This window comes from Passer domesticus, chromosome 7, assembly GCF_036417665.1.
Source record: "Passer domesticus isolate bPasDom1 chromosome 7, bPasDom1.hap1, whole genome shotgun sequence".
Classification (NCBI taxonomy): Eukaryota; Metazoa; Chordata; class Aves; order Passeriformes; family Passeridae; genus Passer; species Passer domesticus.
The window spans coordinates 7,942,340-7,959,183 of NC_087480.1; the positions used below are offsets into that span (position 1 = coordinate 7,942,340).

The 16,844-nt window shown below is 43.6% G+C and overlaps 1 protein-coding gene across 3 annotated transcripts in view; it reads right to left on the reverse strand.

The window, feature by feature from the left end:
* The window catches only part of KLHL13 (kelch like family member 13), an 80,083-nt gene extending 63,447 nt beyond the window's left edge, over positions 1-16,636 (reverse strand). Inside the window, exons 1-2 of one of the 3 annotated variants that reach the window (XM_064426694.1) lie at positions 16,544-16,603; positions 6,437-6,501 (exon numbers count right to left, since the gene is read on the reverse strand). Coding sequence is in view for 1 of the 3 variants with exons in the window: in XM_064426693.1 (XP_064282763.1) it covers positions 6,437-6,501 (65 nt within the window). In the remaining 2 variants the exon portion in view is untranslated. Of the gene's footprint in view, positions 1-6,436; positions 6,502-16,543 lie in introns of all 3 variants that reach the window. The other 2 variants (XM_064426693.1, XM_064426695.1) reach the window with 2 other exon arrangements.
* Between the last annotated feature and the right edge of the window lie 208 nt (positions 16,637-16,844).

A 16,844-nucleotide genomic window follows, 5' to 3' on the forward strand; every position in this document is an offset into this window, starting at 1 on the left:
AGCTATATGCATGGGGTATTTCTTTAAAGCAATTTTCTATTAATTCACAGACCAAAGAAGAAATTCCATTTTCTTAGTCAATACTTCAAAGATACAGAAGCAAATTTTTAGATAAGGTCACAGTGGCAGTTTATATATAACAGAAAATAAAAGCTTCTGCAAATCATCCTCTCCCCTTCAAGAGCTCTGTACCATGACATATAAAATTTTGACTTCAGAGAGTAGACATAAGCTCTCCAAATTTAAGAGCCTGTCTAAAATCTTATTTTGCCAAAGCAGACTGAGACATTTAGTGGAAAGAAATAGCACACAGTATTTGTAAGCATGAATTATAAATTCAGTGTATGCTTTGCAATACTTTAAATATGCCACAACTGAGACAGCATCAAACAGAATTGTTTAACAGCACCTAACTTGCCCACTCCCTCCCACTGATACTACAGCAGCTGGCAGAATAAAGTGGTTCTTAACTCTTGGTGTTGCTACACCTCAGGACATCCTCTTGTTTCAAATAAACTTTAGATTCTCCTCTATTAAAGAGGTCTGCTGAGTGAATGGGATGGGTTTTATCCATGCTCCATCACAAAACTAGCATTCAGAAAGTGCCACATCACCTGAGCTGTTCTGCTACCATCATTACTCCATTATTTGGGAAGTGCTGTGTGAAGTGTAGTGTGGTTACTGCAATCATGATGGGTGCTTAAGTCTCAATCCTTTTTTTACCAACCTGTGGACACTACACAGGTTTCTCTAATGAGACCAATACATTACACAACAGTACGAAGGGATCCAAAACTTCCATGCTAAAACAGAATTTTTCATACTCAGAAAAATTTTGGTTAATTTTCATCTTGAACAATAGAGCTTCTCTCATCCTCAGTGTTGATTCTACATTCCCAGTATACAAATACCAGAAATTCACACCTCTGCTTATACCTTTGCCACAGAAAGGACAAGTCTGATCACTAGCACAAACCTGCAACCCCCTGCCAAGAGCTGAATTTCTCACTACTGTGCAAGGTCCTGAGGTCTCTAGTTTGCAGGGTTTGCTCTTGCAGCTGCTGTTATATTTTGCCATCATTCTTTCAGAAATGCCAAAAGAAGTATGTAAATTAATGAATAAGGATTAATTTCCTATATAAACCATTACATTTGTTCTAACCATCTTCAGCCTGAATATAGGAAGACAATTTAAAAGAGGTGTGGTTGGGACCCATGTAAAATTGTTCAGCATTCCTGAGAACTACTTCTAATTCCAACTCCATAAAGCAAACACACTACATGCATTGTCATATGCCACTCAATGCAACTCATGTGGTGGATACCCTGTGAAGCTTTTTTTACACCTGCAATTCATCTGTCAGGAAGCTCTAGATTATTCAGGGCTGATAATGCACACTGCTTATGTAGGTTACTTGTATCAGTTACAGCCAACTCCTCAGAAACACCAGCAAATGAGTGACACAAGTCGTGCCAAGGAGTGACAAAGTGTGCAGGGCACAGCCTAGGAAGCCATTAAATGCACAAGCCCACACATCCTCAGGGGCAAACGTGAGCATCAAGGCAATATGAGAAACAGCCATCAGGTCAGAGGCCAGACCTCAGCAAACATCACTCCTACAGCAGGCAAGCTGGGTTTAAATGAGTGTCAGAAATCACAAAGCAGATACTGGGACTTAGCCTGACCTACAGTGGTAACACAGTCCTTCCTCCAGCACAGCAGACAACCTGAATCAAAAACTAACAACACACAGCTGCTGAAAACCAGAGTGCTCATGAAATGCAGCACGAGAGCAAGAGGTTGAGTTCTCACTTGGGAACACCACTGAGGGCCACAGCCCCAGGGTACTTAGTTTCACCCAACTACCCCTTGCCTACCTCGTGCTGGACCAAGACACCAGCCAAACAGCTGTGAGGGGACAAGCAGAGCCAGCACTGCCTCCCACCTGAGGGACAGGGAGATGCTGCTCTCCAGGCAGCAGCAAATCCCCGGCACCCACTGGGCAAAGAGAGAGGGAAACAGCACTGTCCCTTCCAGCAGCAACTGATTAAATCTGACATTGAACTGCTCTTAAAGGAATGGCTTTAATCTCTAAATAAGCAATAACAAGAGAATCTCTCTCTGAATACAGAGAATATATACCTAAAAGAGTATTATCATCTTAGAAGTCGAATGCAGACCAGCCTGATGTAGGCAGTTTCCAGCATGGACTTCGTACACGTTTCTGGAGAACAGCACAGCCTCCCAGTTTTTATAACAGGCATCAGAGTTGCATTACTCAAGAGCACCATTACCCTATATCAACTATCACCTGATAATCATTACCAAGTAAAATAATTTACTAACTTCCACCCATAAGCCAGCAGTATATAAGAACTTAAACATTTTCTATAAAAATTGAGTCCAGACACAAAAGAAACCCTGTATTATAGATGACAGAAAATACAACTGAAGCTACCAATTAGCTTCACTCAGACAAAATGCTGCATTTTGAAAAACTCAGTGCCATAAAGGAAGCCAAAAGTCGAAATACAACTCTAGGTAGCAGAACAGATCTTATCCTAATGGAAATTTTGCAATTGTGAAGAAATCTTACCCACCAAAAACATTGCTACCATGCTTGTCAACTGCAGTTACAGGAAGGCCTTCATTAATGTACTTTTAAAATATGTTTGATAGAAATTTTATTCAACATTCTAGAAACACAAAATAAAACAAGCTTCAGCATGTTCACACAAGCTTAGAAGTCTGCAGTAATACTTCAAGTATTAAAAAACCCCAAGCTTCTTGGTGTAGCATTTCACTCACACAGAAAGAAAAAACAGTTCCCTGAAGCAGATGGAGTCATTAATACACCACGTACAAATCACATCTAAGTAAAACACCTGCAGTTTAAAATGGCACCACAGGCAAGAGGAAAATGCTGTGTTGTATTGAATAGCTGTGCTAAGCCTAACAGACCTAGGTTGGATGCCTTTATATTATACTCTCAACACTGGGAGCTTCAGCAATTACAGCATAGCATTACCCAGTCCCAAGGAATGAATGGACTTCTCTCCCATTCCCTTGAGCCCTAACGAGATCATCTTCCCACACTGCAATCCCAGCCTGGGACCAAAGAGAGGGGCAGAAGGAATAGGCTGCAGATGACACACCACAGTGACACTGAGTCTAAGATGCCAGCACAGGGAGGGGACAAGGATGCAGCAGGGACCAATGCCCCAAAACACAAGAATGCAAGTGTGAGACAAGCCACAATGAGCTGACAGGTTAGAGACTCACCCGGGTTCACATCAGCTCTGGTCCTGGACAGCAGCACTGCTCTGTCTCTTCTGCCCTTGGCTCAAACATCTGCACCCTCTTGTCATCCCAGCTGCAGATCCAAGCATTGTTCAGGGCTGTGCACAGCACCCAGATGGTCTGTCAGTGGCAGCTGCCCAAAATGCTGCTATCCTCCTACTGCTGCTCCTACAGCCACAATGCTGAGCAGGCCCCTACCAGTGACAGTGCCCACAACTCCTGCTGTTTGCTGTGTCCAGACCACAAAGCAGCTTCCATGCCATCCCTCTCCTAAAGGTAATGTGAGCTTCTGCCTCTATGCTTATGACTGGAGGAAGGTTTTTAATCATTCTCTCCCACGAGTGCTAACAGTACAAAGTTAGGAGTTTCATTCTCCAGGATCTCCATTCTGGACAGTCTGTGTCACAGACCCAGAGGCACCAACTGCTACTCTGGAAGCGTTAATGAAAAGGCCAGTTCACATGAGATTGGAAACAAGTGATAAAAACAGGAAGTAAAAGCCTGTGAAGCCTCCTAGTAAAACAAATCACAGATACTTCAGCAGACTGAAATCTTTCAGCCTTCACAAGTGACTCCCGGATAGCCAGTATATATTACCTGGCAATAAAAGCAAAAAAAGTTCACAACATTAAAGCCCATTTCCCCATTTTCTGCTGTAAACCTTTTGGCACCCTCTCCTACATCACACACCAGAGTATCAGAACCACCTGCATCACTGAGAAATTGAATCCTTGGTATTTCCTTATTGCTACCATTCAAGTAACCTTATGACAAGGCACCTTGGAATCACTTTCCTCTGAACTCCAAGCCTTCCCACCTGCTGTTACTTCCATCAACAATGCCCTTTACCTGGAGGCTTCTCCTAATCTACATATGCAAATAAAGACCTCAGAAAAATGCTCCTAGATGAAGTTAGTCAGTATGACTTCCAACAGCAATCACTGGTAGCAAGCTTCCTAATTTTGCAGCACTGTTATGGGCAAAGGTGGAAGCTAAGGGAACACCAGGCTGCAAATCAACTTAGAGGCATTAGTTTTCCTTTATTTTCTTTCTAAAGCTATTCTGAGCAGAAATGGCACAAACACTGAACTGACAACTCAGGACACACCAGGTCAGAAATGCACCCAGAGCACAACACAGCTCACACCACTCACTGCCTTATAAGCCTCACAAATGGCACGAGAGCTGAGCAAGATGCACTTCACATGTTGGTCATTCAGCTTTAGTTAGTGGCACATGGATGTTTTCTAACACAACAGCTTTAAAAGCAAAATGAGATTTGGATTTCTGGTGATACTTGTGCTAGAAATGGACATCAAGGACTTCCCAAACACAAGGATCTTGAACACCAGTACAACAACAGTCCAGCTTTTTTGGTTCAAATAACCACCTTGAAGGGAAGGCCAGAAGAGAAGCCACGCAACCTTTAGATAACTGATTAGCAGGGAACAAAAACCCCAGGATCATTCCAGATGTCTCAACCTCTCAAACAGTGAATTTGCTAAATAAGACAGTTCAAAATGAAGCAATATTTTACCTCTGAGCAGCACAGCTCAAATTGTTAGCTCAGTCAATCCATGATCAGAAAAAGTAAATTGAAGCTTTAGCTGCATTCTGGAAAAATTTCAAAGCTATTTAATATTCTACAAATATATACATTTATCTTTCTCAGGCAAGCTGAACAAATTTCTCAGAAAGCCAAAAGTAATCAGTCTTAGCAGAATCTGCTTGGAGTTACATATCCTACTTTGTACAAAGCACTAAGCTTCCTGTGTCTTTATCAGCTCTCCTAATAAAGAACACATCAGCTCTGTGATTTGATCTACAAGAATTCAACAATTATAGTTTGTTCATCAAAAGAGTCCTGATATTTTCAAGATATTTACAGTGTCTAACATCTCAAGTATATAAACCAGCTTTTGAAAGCCCTTGGAAAAAAACTGCTCCCACAGAAGAATTAAACAATATATGGTCAGAGTCCTACAAAAGAAAATAAAATATTTTTTTCATTTGAACATTTGCATGTTAAGTATTTACACACCTGTGAAGAGTTTAGATTACAGGAGTTTTCAGGAGATGTACATTTCCAATGGACTAATCCAAATTATTATATGTAACAATACAAAAGCTTTCTAATTTCTGTCCCAGTGAAGGCTGACAAATTGTGTAAGTTTTCTGCAGACAGTGTTGACACTTTACAAACATGTTACTCACCCACACAGTCTCTCAAGTAATCTATTTTGTACCAGGAAAATTAATCAGAATAATTTTCAATGTGTTAATTTAAGGATGTCTACTGCAACATCTGGAAAAGGCTATGTAAAGAGTACAGAGCATGTACATACATAAATATTTATGCATCCTTCAAACTAGGAAGTCTCAGGCTACCAACAACAGAAAAATATCTGAATATTTGGATCAACACTCAAGAATATCTTCAAAGATATCTTGCTTTCTTGGCTGCATGAACTGCTTAATCAATCTCTGTTACACACTAATTTTCATATAAGAAAAGCACCACACAAAATTCAGACAGGAAAGCTCAGACTGAAGACCTAATCAGCCAGGCTACCTGTCTAACAGCAGGCAATTCAGGAGCAGTGGCAGTGAAAGGACACTGCCTTCTGGCAGCTTCCCTGTCAGGGTTTTAGGGACTTCCTCCCACAAAGAGTGTCTGGAATTCAGCCTTGAGCACTTCAAAATTCACTTTTTTCTTCCACTAATTTGTCTAATCACATTTCACTCTAATTTGCACTCAAGATATCCCATTACAACGGAGTCTTGATATAATTATACACTGGGTAACAATGGAGTCTCACAATATAATTACACATAAAAAGCATCCTTCAGCTACCACCTCAATAATTTCCTAGTGCACCACCCAGAGCAGCTTCCCACCTCCAATGCCATACTTCTGCAGACTTCCCCACTACAGTTTCCCAAAAAATGCTCCCCTGCTGGTCCTCCCCTCTGACCTACTGCTCTGCCTCTTTACTGCCTGGAAAGCTGGGAGCACCTCCACACCCAGCTACACAATGTGTGCCTGGTTGTGTTAATTGAACAGGAATGGTTTCACTGGGGTTTAGTCACTAAAAGAAAATTATTTGAATACACAAAGTATCTCAACTTTCTTACTGTTCATGGCAGGATCCCAGGGCTACGTTTCGCCATTCCCAAGCAGTCCAGGTAAATTTTGACATCTAGAACAAGGTTTGGGAAGAGAAAAAAATTGTCACACACGTTTGCACACTATTACCCACTGTAGATGTTATTTTAAAGAACTACAGGGCAGAGCATCTCCAGCAGAGTTAACTATTGGCTTCTGCAGCCCTTTGAGCTCTGTCTCTAGTGTGAGTGGAAAATTGGATAGCTCCGCTTCTTGCCTGAAGGGAAAGTTCACATAACTCACTAAAAATCTGTGGCATCCTGCTCTTTTCCATGTGTATGGAATATTTCATACAGCATCCCACAAGATCACAGCTCCATATAAAAATCTATTTCAACAGTAGTACAGAAGCAAAAAAGTCAGATCTAATTTTTGCTTTGAAGCTACTCAGGCAGACACTGTTTCAGAATCACAGCCACCACCTCATGTCAATCACTAAGTGCATACAAGCCACAGGAGGTACACAAGTCCTAACAGAAGTAAAACCTTGCACCATGATCCCAAGCCAAGCCCCCTTCTCAGAAATTCCCCCCAGCAGCTGTTACCACAGCAAGAAGCTCTGGCTGGGCTTGCACAGAGAGCACCACTCACAGCAGAGCTGAAACAGCACAAAGGTCCAGGGAAAAGTCATCTTACAGCCATGAACAATGGGATAGAGGGATTTAGGAGGAGACACTGCACTTCTTTTTAAGGCTGAAAATATAGCACAACCAATTTGAAAGGAAAACAGCAAGCAGTTACCCCAAAACACAAGGAGCAGTCAGCAGTTCTGTTATTTGCACTGGCATTAATTTTTTTAAAATTCATTCTAATGTAAAGCAGAGTGAAGAAATGCTGGCAATAACGCTGCTGGCTTTCATTTCCTCTGCACTTCCTCTCAGAAAAGAAAAAACCAAAAACATTGCACTTGGTAACCCATATTCTCACACCATTAGCACCAGAAAGTGAGGGTCACTCCTATAATTCAATGAATGAACAGTATTTTTCAATTACAAGCCCTTGCCAATCAAATAATTCATCCAGTTAAAACAATAAAGCAATATTAACAACAAAATCACATAGGAAAGTGCAGGTTAACTAATAATAATGATCAGAAGCACTATGGGACATTTAAACTTCTTAACCAAAACAAATGGTTTATCTGAAGATAAGGGGCTATGGCATCTTATTTTATGAAGCTTTTGGTACTCCTCCTTAAAATGTGTCAAATTATTTTGCTTTGATATATGCACCACTATGGATGGCAGCCATCAGAATGATTGATGTTCCAGAACTAAAATACCATTGTGTCAGAAACGACACACAATTTACCAGGAAGCCTCTCACACAGTTTGTTTTGGTGAAGAAGGCCAGAAAGACATGAAGTTAGAAAGTAGTTTCTGATGGTTTCTTACTCCCTTTAAAACCCCCAGTAAGATCCAGCTCCCCCCCATCCCCTATGAGCACATTTTTCCCACCCTGCAGGGTGGCAGCGCCGTGTCAGGCTGCTCCAGTGACACACATGAGCATTACACTGCAGGGCCTTGTGAAAGGCTCTTAGTAATGAAAACCTCAAACAATGTCAGACTTGTTACACATCTGGGATGGCACTGAAACAATAAAGTCAATACAAATACAGCATTTTCTCCTCTGACCCATTCATTTTTTCCTCCTCCCATTTCTTTTTCTGCCATTATTTATTCCCGACTCCTTGTTTAGGACCGTGAAGTGTTGTCATGCAATTTCTTACCTTCACATTCATGTTTGCCAGCCCAAGCCCCTCCCACCATTAATTTTACTAATGAATAAACAATCTGAACTAGTAGTAGGAACTGGTTACAACCAAAACATGGACTCTTCTGTACACACTGGGGAAGACAAGGCACTGCTGCACAGCAACCCCTCACCCTGGCACCAGGCAGCACCACCATGGGGTGCCAGCACTGCCATCCCCTGCTTCCACACAAAATATACCTAAATTTAATCACTTCTTTCACTCCACACCCGCAGATCATTACAGCCTAACCAGAAAAAACACTACTCCTCATGAGGATGATGAAGAGGTATTTTCTTGTTTCAGCTGTAATCACGGGGTTATTCACAGGGACAAACCACATTTCTGCCTCCAAGCATCCCTTCAGCTCGTGAACCTCTGCCCTAGGTTTGGATCTCCTTCTCTAGGAACAGCTGTGCCATGGAAGAGCTCAGCACCCTTGGCTGCTTGTCCCTGCTCTCTGCCATAAGGCTCCAGCTGAGCTCTCTTAAGTACTTTCTAACCTATTTACTCAGGATCAACCAATACAAAGAGTGATTATTTAGGCTGTTAAAACCACTCCAGCTTATTTTGGTTGACATTCTGCAGAACAGCTCACATAAATGTCTAAGCTGCCAGAGTTAAGGTTTACAACCCCCTTACTGAAATATTTTCTGCTCCTACAAAGCAGGAATGGTATCCAACAGCAAGAGAAAGCCAGCAGCAGACAAGAAATCCCTGCTGTCATCCCAAAAGAAGCCAGGGCATTTGGCACACTCATCACCAAAGAAATCAATTTTAAGAGGAGGACAAGTCCAGGGTACATCTGCTCAGCCCTTTCTCTCAGAGAAGACATAACTTGGAGCCCCATGAGCCAGGAGAGCCATGTAAGCACCTACAATAACACTTAACACAAACCCCTGTCCTTGGAGGAAGGCAAGACATACTATGCTGGTAAAAGTCCACCACATTGCCTTAAGGCTACAGGAAAGAGAAAAAATGTTACCACCACAGGCCAGACTACTTGCTTACTAAGGTCTCACCAACAGTTGCAACTGTTCCTGTATACAGTCATACCCACCCCCACCCACTGCCACCAAACCCAGAAAAATAACCAGTGGAAGAAAAGACTACATCAGCACAGCAAGGTTTGGGAAGGGAACAGAAACTGCCTTTTGTTCTGCACATGGGAGCACTGTCATAACGAGGTCTTGGTGCATCTCTGTGGCTCTTAATTATCATCAATAGACACTCCAGCTAGAACACTGTGAAAAAAAGGAATGGCAGTAGGAACACAAAATCTCAGAGTCCTTACCTTCTTGCTAAAGGGAAGTGCTAGGGGGGTTGTACTATGGTTCATTTAAAGCATCACAACAAACTCCTCCACATATCAAAATTTAAATTAAGACAAGGTACTAGAGCATCCCTGAAAAAATATTTGCAAGGTACAGGCCAGGCTCTCTTGTAGCAAGTGGTACCACCAACATCACTGAGATAAATGATGAGATAACAACACTTCTACCAACCCCAAGACAGGTGATAACATGATCATCTCATTACTCTTATCCTTTAAACAATAGAACTCTGTTTGGACATTAAGGACAAAATTCTCAGAGTCAGGGGTAAAATATGGCACCAAGCCTCACTTGGATCATAAAACTCCCTACAATAGTCCTTTTTATCATTACAGATGTCAGTGTTTGGTACTAATACGGAATAGAGACAGTGAATGCTGGCACATTTACTTTCCTATGACAAAGGTGAGCAACCACAAGAGACTGGTCAGATTTGCAGAGCCACCAAGGGAGCAGCGTAAGGCAGCTCAAGCAACCTGGTAAACTCAATATTGCTGACTTATCTAGATTTATCCTTCAATTCCTTTGTAGTTTAAGCATTTAATTCCTAATTTCCAGCTTCAATGTGTAAGCTTGCAAAGTCTTTTGTTTGTATGTCTCATAGGACATACATCCTGGTGGAAATACTTTAATTCCACTCTATAAAAACAAGGTTTACTTAGAACAGCAAACACAAGAGCCCAGATTAAATTTCTAACCATAAAATCATTGCTATTTTATAAATTGAACACTGAAGAGAGCAAAATCGGTAACACTGTTCCTGTTAAAAGCTTGCAACATAAACAAGCAATAAAACACAGTTGTTAATAAGTGTCAGCAATACAACCTGACATGTATTTTGTAACTTGTAGTTGCTACTACTTAAGAATTTACTCACTAACGCTGAGATAAAAGATGATGGGAGGGTGGTGGGCATAAACTATTAACGTAAGTCTTTTACAATTCTGGCACCATAGTGGATAATCAGCTTCTAAAAAAAAGAAATATATACACAGAACACATGCCCACGTCTGTAGGATTCTAGTGCTGCTCGCAGCTTTCTTTAAATAACGGATGTGCTACTCACTTCCTCAATTCTATTCAAAAACTGTGGGCAGCCAAAAGCTTGCCCAGAACCACGTGTTTTGTAACACTGAAATTGGTTGAGTGTCAGGCACTGAGAAGCCAAAAGTTGACAAGGCAGAAGAGCAACCCATTTCTGCCTCTTGGCTCCCTTCAAGAGCCAGGTATCTGTCAGCAGGATGCAGGGCAGTGTTTGAATCCTCCAGAACTAAGAAAAAGTTTTCCCCCTTCCTTAATGTGGTGTAGAATTTCTGCATTAATATAAATATTTACCTGAAAGCATGAATTTAAGTGTTACATGGATCATTCAGCTTCCTCACAGATGGAAAGCTAATTGGAGAACAGCAGTCCCAGGAAGGGTTCTTTAATGGCATCTGGAAACATGACAAGTTTGAAGTGGAAGCAATGTCCTGGTCCTGCTGAGCTGAGTTTGATGCTCCATCCCCAGCATCTGCTGGGACAAGCTGTGCTCTTTTCCCTCCACTCACCTCCTGACGTGATTCCTGCCTCTACCTGCAAGAGCAGTAGCAAGGTGTAGCCACAGGGTGAGTTAGCAAACTGATAAAAACATTTCTGAGTGGGTAGGTTTCCCATGAGCTAAGCAGCATGAAAGAAATCATCCTGCAATCCCTGAAGCATTAGCTCTGCCAATGGAGCTGCCCCAGGAGATCAGGGCACAAGGCAGGACCACCCAGAGGCACATTTGATCAATTACCTGCAACACCAAACTGTCTCCAAAGTCTCCAGCATCAGATTTTGCTGTCTGAGTGTGAATCTTCTGTTTAATTTTCAATCCCTAACAAGTTTATGAAGAAGTTTGAAACCTGAAATATTTTGCATTGTTTTCTTACAGAATTGTTTTCAAATGTAAAAAACATACTGCAATCATATATGACAGAACCAGAGCTTCAACTTCAGAATGCCAGCACAGTAAGAACATGCTGGGCATTTCAGATCATCATCTTAACATACTGCTGGATACCTCCATTAACATTATCAGATAAGGTCAGTTATTGAAAGGAGTCAAAGTTCTCACAATACCGAATTAAACGCATGTGGAACACATTCAACTTAAACTAGAACACACCACTCACATGGAGATCCCAAAGAACAACCAGGAAAAAGGAACTGGGTTGCAATTCATATTTATCCTTGGTTTTTTTCAGCCTATAAAATTCTCTCTAATATTAAATCATAATTGCTCACACTCATTCTGCTGATTTTTTTCATCACATAGCACCTCACCTTCCTCATAACAATTTGCACTTGGCCAGATGGTTATGGTGTGAATTAAGCTCATTTACCATGCACCATGGTTTTCACTTGTCATGATGCTAAATCCTGGTCTGTGATTTCTGAACAACAGACTGATAAAACAAGTTTATCTTCATCACCAAGAAAAAAAGGAACAAAGTTCTTTCCCCACCGCCCTGCAAAGATGGAAATTAACATTCATAACAGGACTCACATGACGAGCAGCTGAGTACTGCAGCATTTGTTAGAACACATACTTTTAAGTCCTCTGAGCAAGGACAGGCACTCAAACCACCCCATCCCTAGTTTTAACCATGAGATCCACACACCACAGTCCCATAAGCTTTGTGCCAACTGTTTCCCTTCTTGCAAGGTGGAACAGCTTAGACAGGACCTCTGTCCTAAAGCAGCTTACACCTCCCACTTCAGGCAAATAAAGAGACTTCTGAGAGGCAGGACAAACTAGTCCATATGCCAGGAGGCAGGAGCCAAAGGAAGTGTCTGACATGACAGGTAAACAGTCCTGCTGCTTTGCCTACTGACAAGCAGGTCTGCTCTGCTCCCATCCACACACAGAGAACAGCAGCAGTTCTGCTCTGTCAGTTCTTCCATGTGCAACACTGTCTGGGCACCCTCCAGAGAAGGAGCTCTTGAAAAGGGAGAGCAAAATGTGCAATGTGACAAACCAAGCAGGCATGGGGCACCTGGTAAGACTGATGCTCTTTAAGAAGGAAATGCAGAAATATCTGGAGTTTTCCACAAAATTTAAGCAGCTACAAGTCAGGGCAAAAGCTCTAAAAACTTATTTAAAAGCAAAACTTCTGCTCACAAGCTATTCTCATCTGTACTTTCTCCTGTACAGAAGTTTGTTCATATTTAAAATATTTCACATTAAAGAAATCAAGCAGAATAGCTGGCATTGCCAAACAAATCTCGCATTTCACAACTACAGAATACACCACCAAGCAGCTGCATCGGTCACAAAGAAGGTAAAACAAAAGCCCCAAGGAATCATATGACCATTGTAATTAGTATTAACAAAGCACTGTTTCCATAAAAAGAAATTGAATTACGTATTTCCTACAGCAAGTTTAAAGCAAAAACCTCAATAATATAAATCAGTAGCTGGGACATTCTTCAAAAAGCAGTACAGCTAACCCACTTGAAAACAGCTTCTCAGAACAGACATTGAAGACATCAAATTCATGACAGGGCACTGAACATGGAAAATCACCCAAATTTTCTTAGTTAGTCTTTTGAAATACACAAGTCAGTTAAAGGAGTCAGGTTTAAATTTTGTCGCAGGTTGCAAGCTCCTCCTGGGTTCAAACAGGTCCCTTTCCACCTCAAAATTCAAAAGATATGTCCAGGAAATCCACTTCTGGCACGCTTCTGTCACCAAGTCACACATTCCAATTCCCTGCACCTCCCACCCCAATGCACTCATGGGTTCCCCTGCCAGAACCTCCTGGTACAGGACTTTGGCACAGGCACACTTTCACCCCAAAACACCTCCTACTCTGTAAAACCCTCAGAGACAAAGCTTTATGAAAATAATTCATAATAATTCATAATATTTCATAATAATGAATAATTTCATAATCATAATTCATAAGAATCAGCTAAAACTGGAAAATTTTTCAATTCCACTGAATACCCACTGAAAGCGTGCCTCTGCACCAGAGGCTACAATCTAACATTGGTTAATTACTTTGTAACTTTTCAAAGACACTTAGCTTAAGGCGAGCCAATACACTGAGAAAAGTTTCTTCCATAGCAGTGTTTCTAATTTATCCACAAACCTCTCATCTCACAATTTTAATAAACCCATTGCATCACAAATAGTTAAAAAGAAAACCATAAAAATGCTTCCAGTCAGTACTCTGACAATGCAATACAGCTGTGAGAATGAAAAAGACCTGAAAGTAGAGAACCTTGAAAGGAAAGCAGAACATATGTTGCCCCATCTATTTAAGCTTTTACCTCCCACTCACACTGACACCCATGAACACTATGCCAGATCTGTGATAAAAGCATCCATCCCTGTGAACCCAGCCCCAGGCTGTCTAAATCAACTCTGATAAGCTATTAAGAGTCATTAGAAAAGTTTTCCACTATTGATATAGTGAAACAGACAAACACTGAATACATTCTGAGGCTGCTATTCTTAAAACACTTCATAATTGTTCAATTTTTGCCATAGTGCAGTTTCACAGTAAGTTCTGCCAGCACAGATATATCATCTAAAGAGAAGGGAGGAAAAAAAGCCATATAGTAGGCATCACAACTATTTCAGCAACCTAACAACCATGAAAAACACGAGCATTTCTGACAGCTTTGCTTGTGGTGTTTGTGGAGGTGATGGAGCAGTGCTAGCAGAAACACTCCCAGCAGAACACACTGCAGATTCCTTTGGAATCCCTACCAACACTTTCTTTGTAGTGTTGATTAATGATCCCTTTCTAGCAGCTAGACCACACCAAGAACATAGAGCCCTTGAGGTAACTTCAATGATACCTTTAGATCCAGACAACCTGGGCTTGATCACCATTGTCAAAGAAACCAAAGAAGTATTACACTGAGATATATTCAACATGAGATGGCTTGTTGATTTTTTATTTTTAAGAACTCCAGCATTTTTCTCAGCCTGCTGGAAAACAAAACAAACTTAAAAAACCACACTTGTGACTAGAATTCATAGAACAATTTGGGTTGGTAGGGACCTCAAGCATCACCTGGTGCCAACCCTGCTGCCATGGGGGGAACATTTCCCACTACACCAGGGTGCTCAATCCAACCTGGCCTGGAATTCAGGGGGAAAAGGCAAGGCCTTACTTTGTATGCCCAGCCCCACTGTGCCTCCAGACAGGTCATGTGCCAGCAGAAGAACCCTTCCTGCAGGGCTCCATCTCACTTCCCCTCTGAGCTCCCCTCCCAGCTGCACACACTTCCTCCCCTGCCTGAGACGATCCCAGGGCTCAGCACTGCTCCATGGACACGCTCTGCTGGCACCTGGGGACTCCACTGCAAACCAGACCAGCCAATCTGGGCCCTTTTCCTCTGGTTGGGTACACTGCAGATCTGCTTCATACAGCACCAGAAGTTGTGCCAATGATACCATGAATTGCAGAAGTCTCCAAGCCACAATTACTGCTACAGATCAGGTACAGATGAACTACAGCCTCAGATGACATTCAGTTTAGTGAATTTTTTACAGAAGAGCAGAAGGAATTGTTTAAAGGAATAATAATAATAAAAAAACTGGCTGGGGCAAAGTCACTTTAATTCATTTTTGACACCTAGAGTCACTGGCTCACTAGAAGCAGTCTTGCTTCTTTGAGGCAGAGCAGCATGCTAATTTGTGCTGGCACCTCACTACGATTTTGTGAACTTTAGAAGTGAAGGAAAATGTTTAGAAGCACAATTTTGAAAATCATAGAACCAAAGAGATCACAAGAAGTGCATTCAGGATAGCATTTAATCCAAGTTACTACACAATATTTTTTTACTATCAACACTCTGCAGCATATTCTAGTATTAAACAGGACTGCAGAACAAGCTCTACCATGAAATCAGAGAAGTGGGAAGAGTGCCCCGAAGGTTATTCATTAGCATTATCTCTGTGTGTAGCTCACTGGGGAAAGAATAAGGAAAACTCCTCTGTGGCATTCTATTCAAATGTATGAGGCATATTTAAATGAGTGAGGGAAGTATTTCTGATGCAGATTTCACAGCAGGTCTAAGACAGCATCACTTTCATTAACACTCAGAACATCCAAGCTGAAGAGCCCTTTGCCATACAAAACTGAACAAGATGCGCACCTTGCGTCTCCTGAATTATACAAAGGAGCCGAGCCAAGACTCCGAGAGTTCTTAAGTTAACATCGCAATTTTCATACGGAGGCGAAAAGTCCTGAACAGTACCTCCTAAAAACAGAGCTTGGCCTAAATTTCACGAGAACAAGGAGAAGAGGAAACTGACAAGTTAATTACAACCTACAGCTCCGTCCCCCTTTCTAAGGGCTGCATCTCAGAACTAATCCCCAAAACTCCTTCCTGCACCCAGACCTCATCCAGCCTATTTGAGGACCAGGGAACAATAAACACTGACGAGCAGAAGGGGCCGGCTGAAGGAAGAGACCGATTACAATGGCTGCACAACAAAGCCGGGAAAAGGAGAGTTAAACACACTTTTTGCGAGCGGCACAAGCTCCGCAGCCCGCCAGCCGCGACCCCGGCCGGGACACTGCCGCTGTGTGCCCAGCGGTGACCCCCGTGCTGCGGGACCCCGCCGCTGCCCCGCCGGGCACGGGCACCCCGGCTGCGCCCCGCACCGCCGCCCCTCGCTGCTCCCCGCCATCCGCGCCCCCCGCCCGGCGGCACCGCGCTGCCCCGCGCTGCCCCGGCTCGGCGCTCACCGCCCGCCGCCCCCCAAGCGCGCCCGGGACGCGCCGGTCCCGTCCCGCCCGCAGGGAGCCCCGCCGGCAGCGCTGCCCGCGGCCTGCAGCGGCCCCCGGCGAGCGCAGCCCCTCGGGGCAGCCCCCCCCGCCGCTCACCGAGCGCGGCCCCGCTCCCCCCGCGGCCGCGGAGGCCCCGCAGGACGCGGCCCCGCCGGGCCCCCCTCCGAGCGGGGCAGGGCAGGGCCGAGCCGGGTGCCCGCGCCTCGCCCTCACCTGCGGCTGCGGCCGCCCGGCCCCGGCCGCGGTCCCGCTCCGGAGCGCCCCCGAAGTGCCGAGCGCGGCCCCGCTCCCCGCGCGCGCCCGGCCCGCCCCGCCCGGCCCCGCGTCACCGCGCGGCGGGGGCGCACTGCGCCTGCGCGGGGCGGGGCGGCGGGGAGTGGGCGGGGCTTCTGTGAGGGGAGAGGCGGCTGAGGGAGAGATGGAGAGAAGGAAGGAGGAAAAGGGGGAAAGGAGGGAAAGAGGCCACGGTGCACAGCGGTAGCAGGTCTGCTAGCAGGGCTTCTCTCCAGCAGCT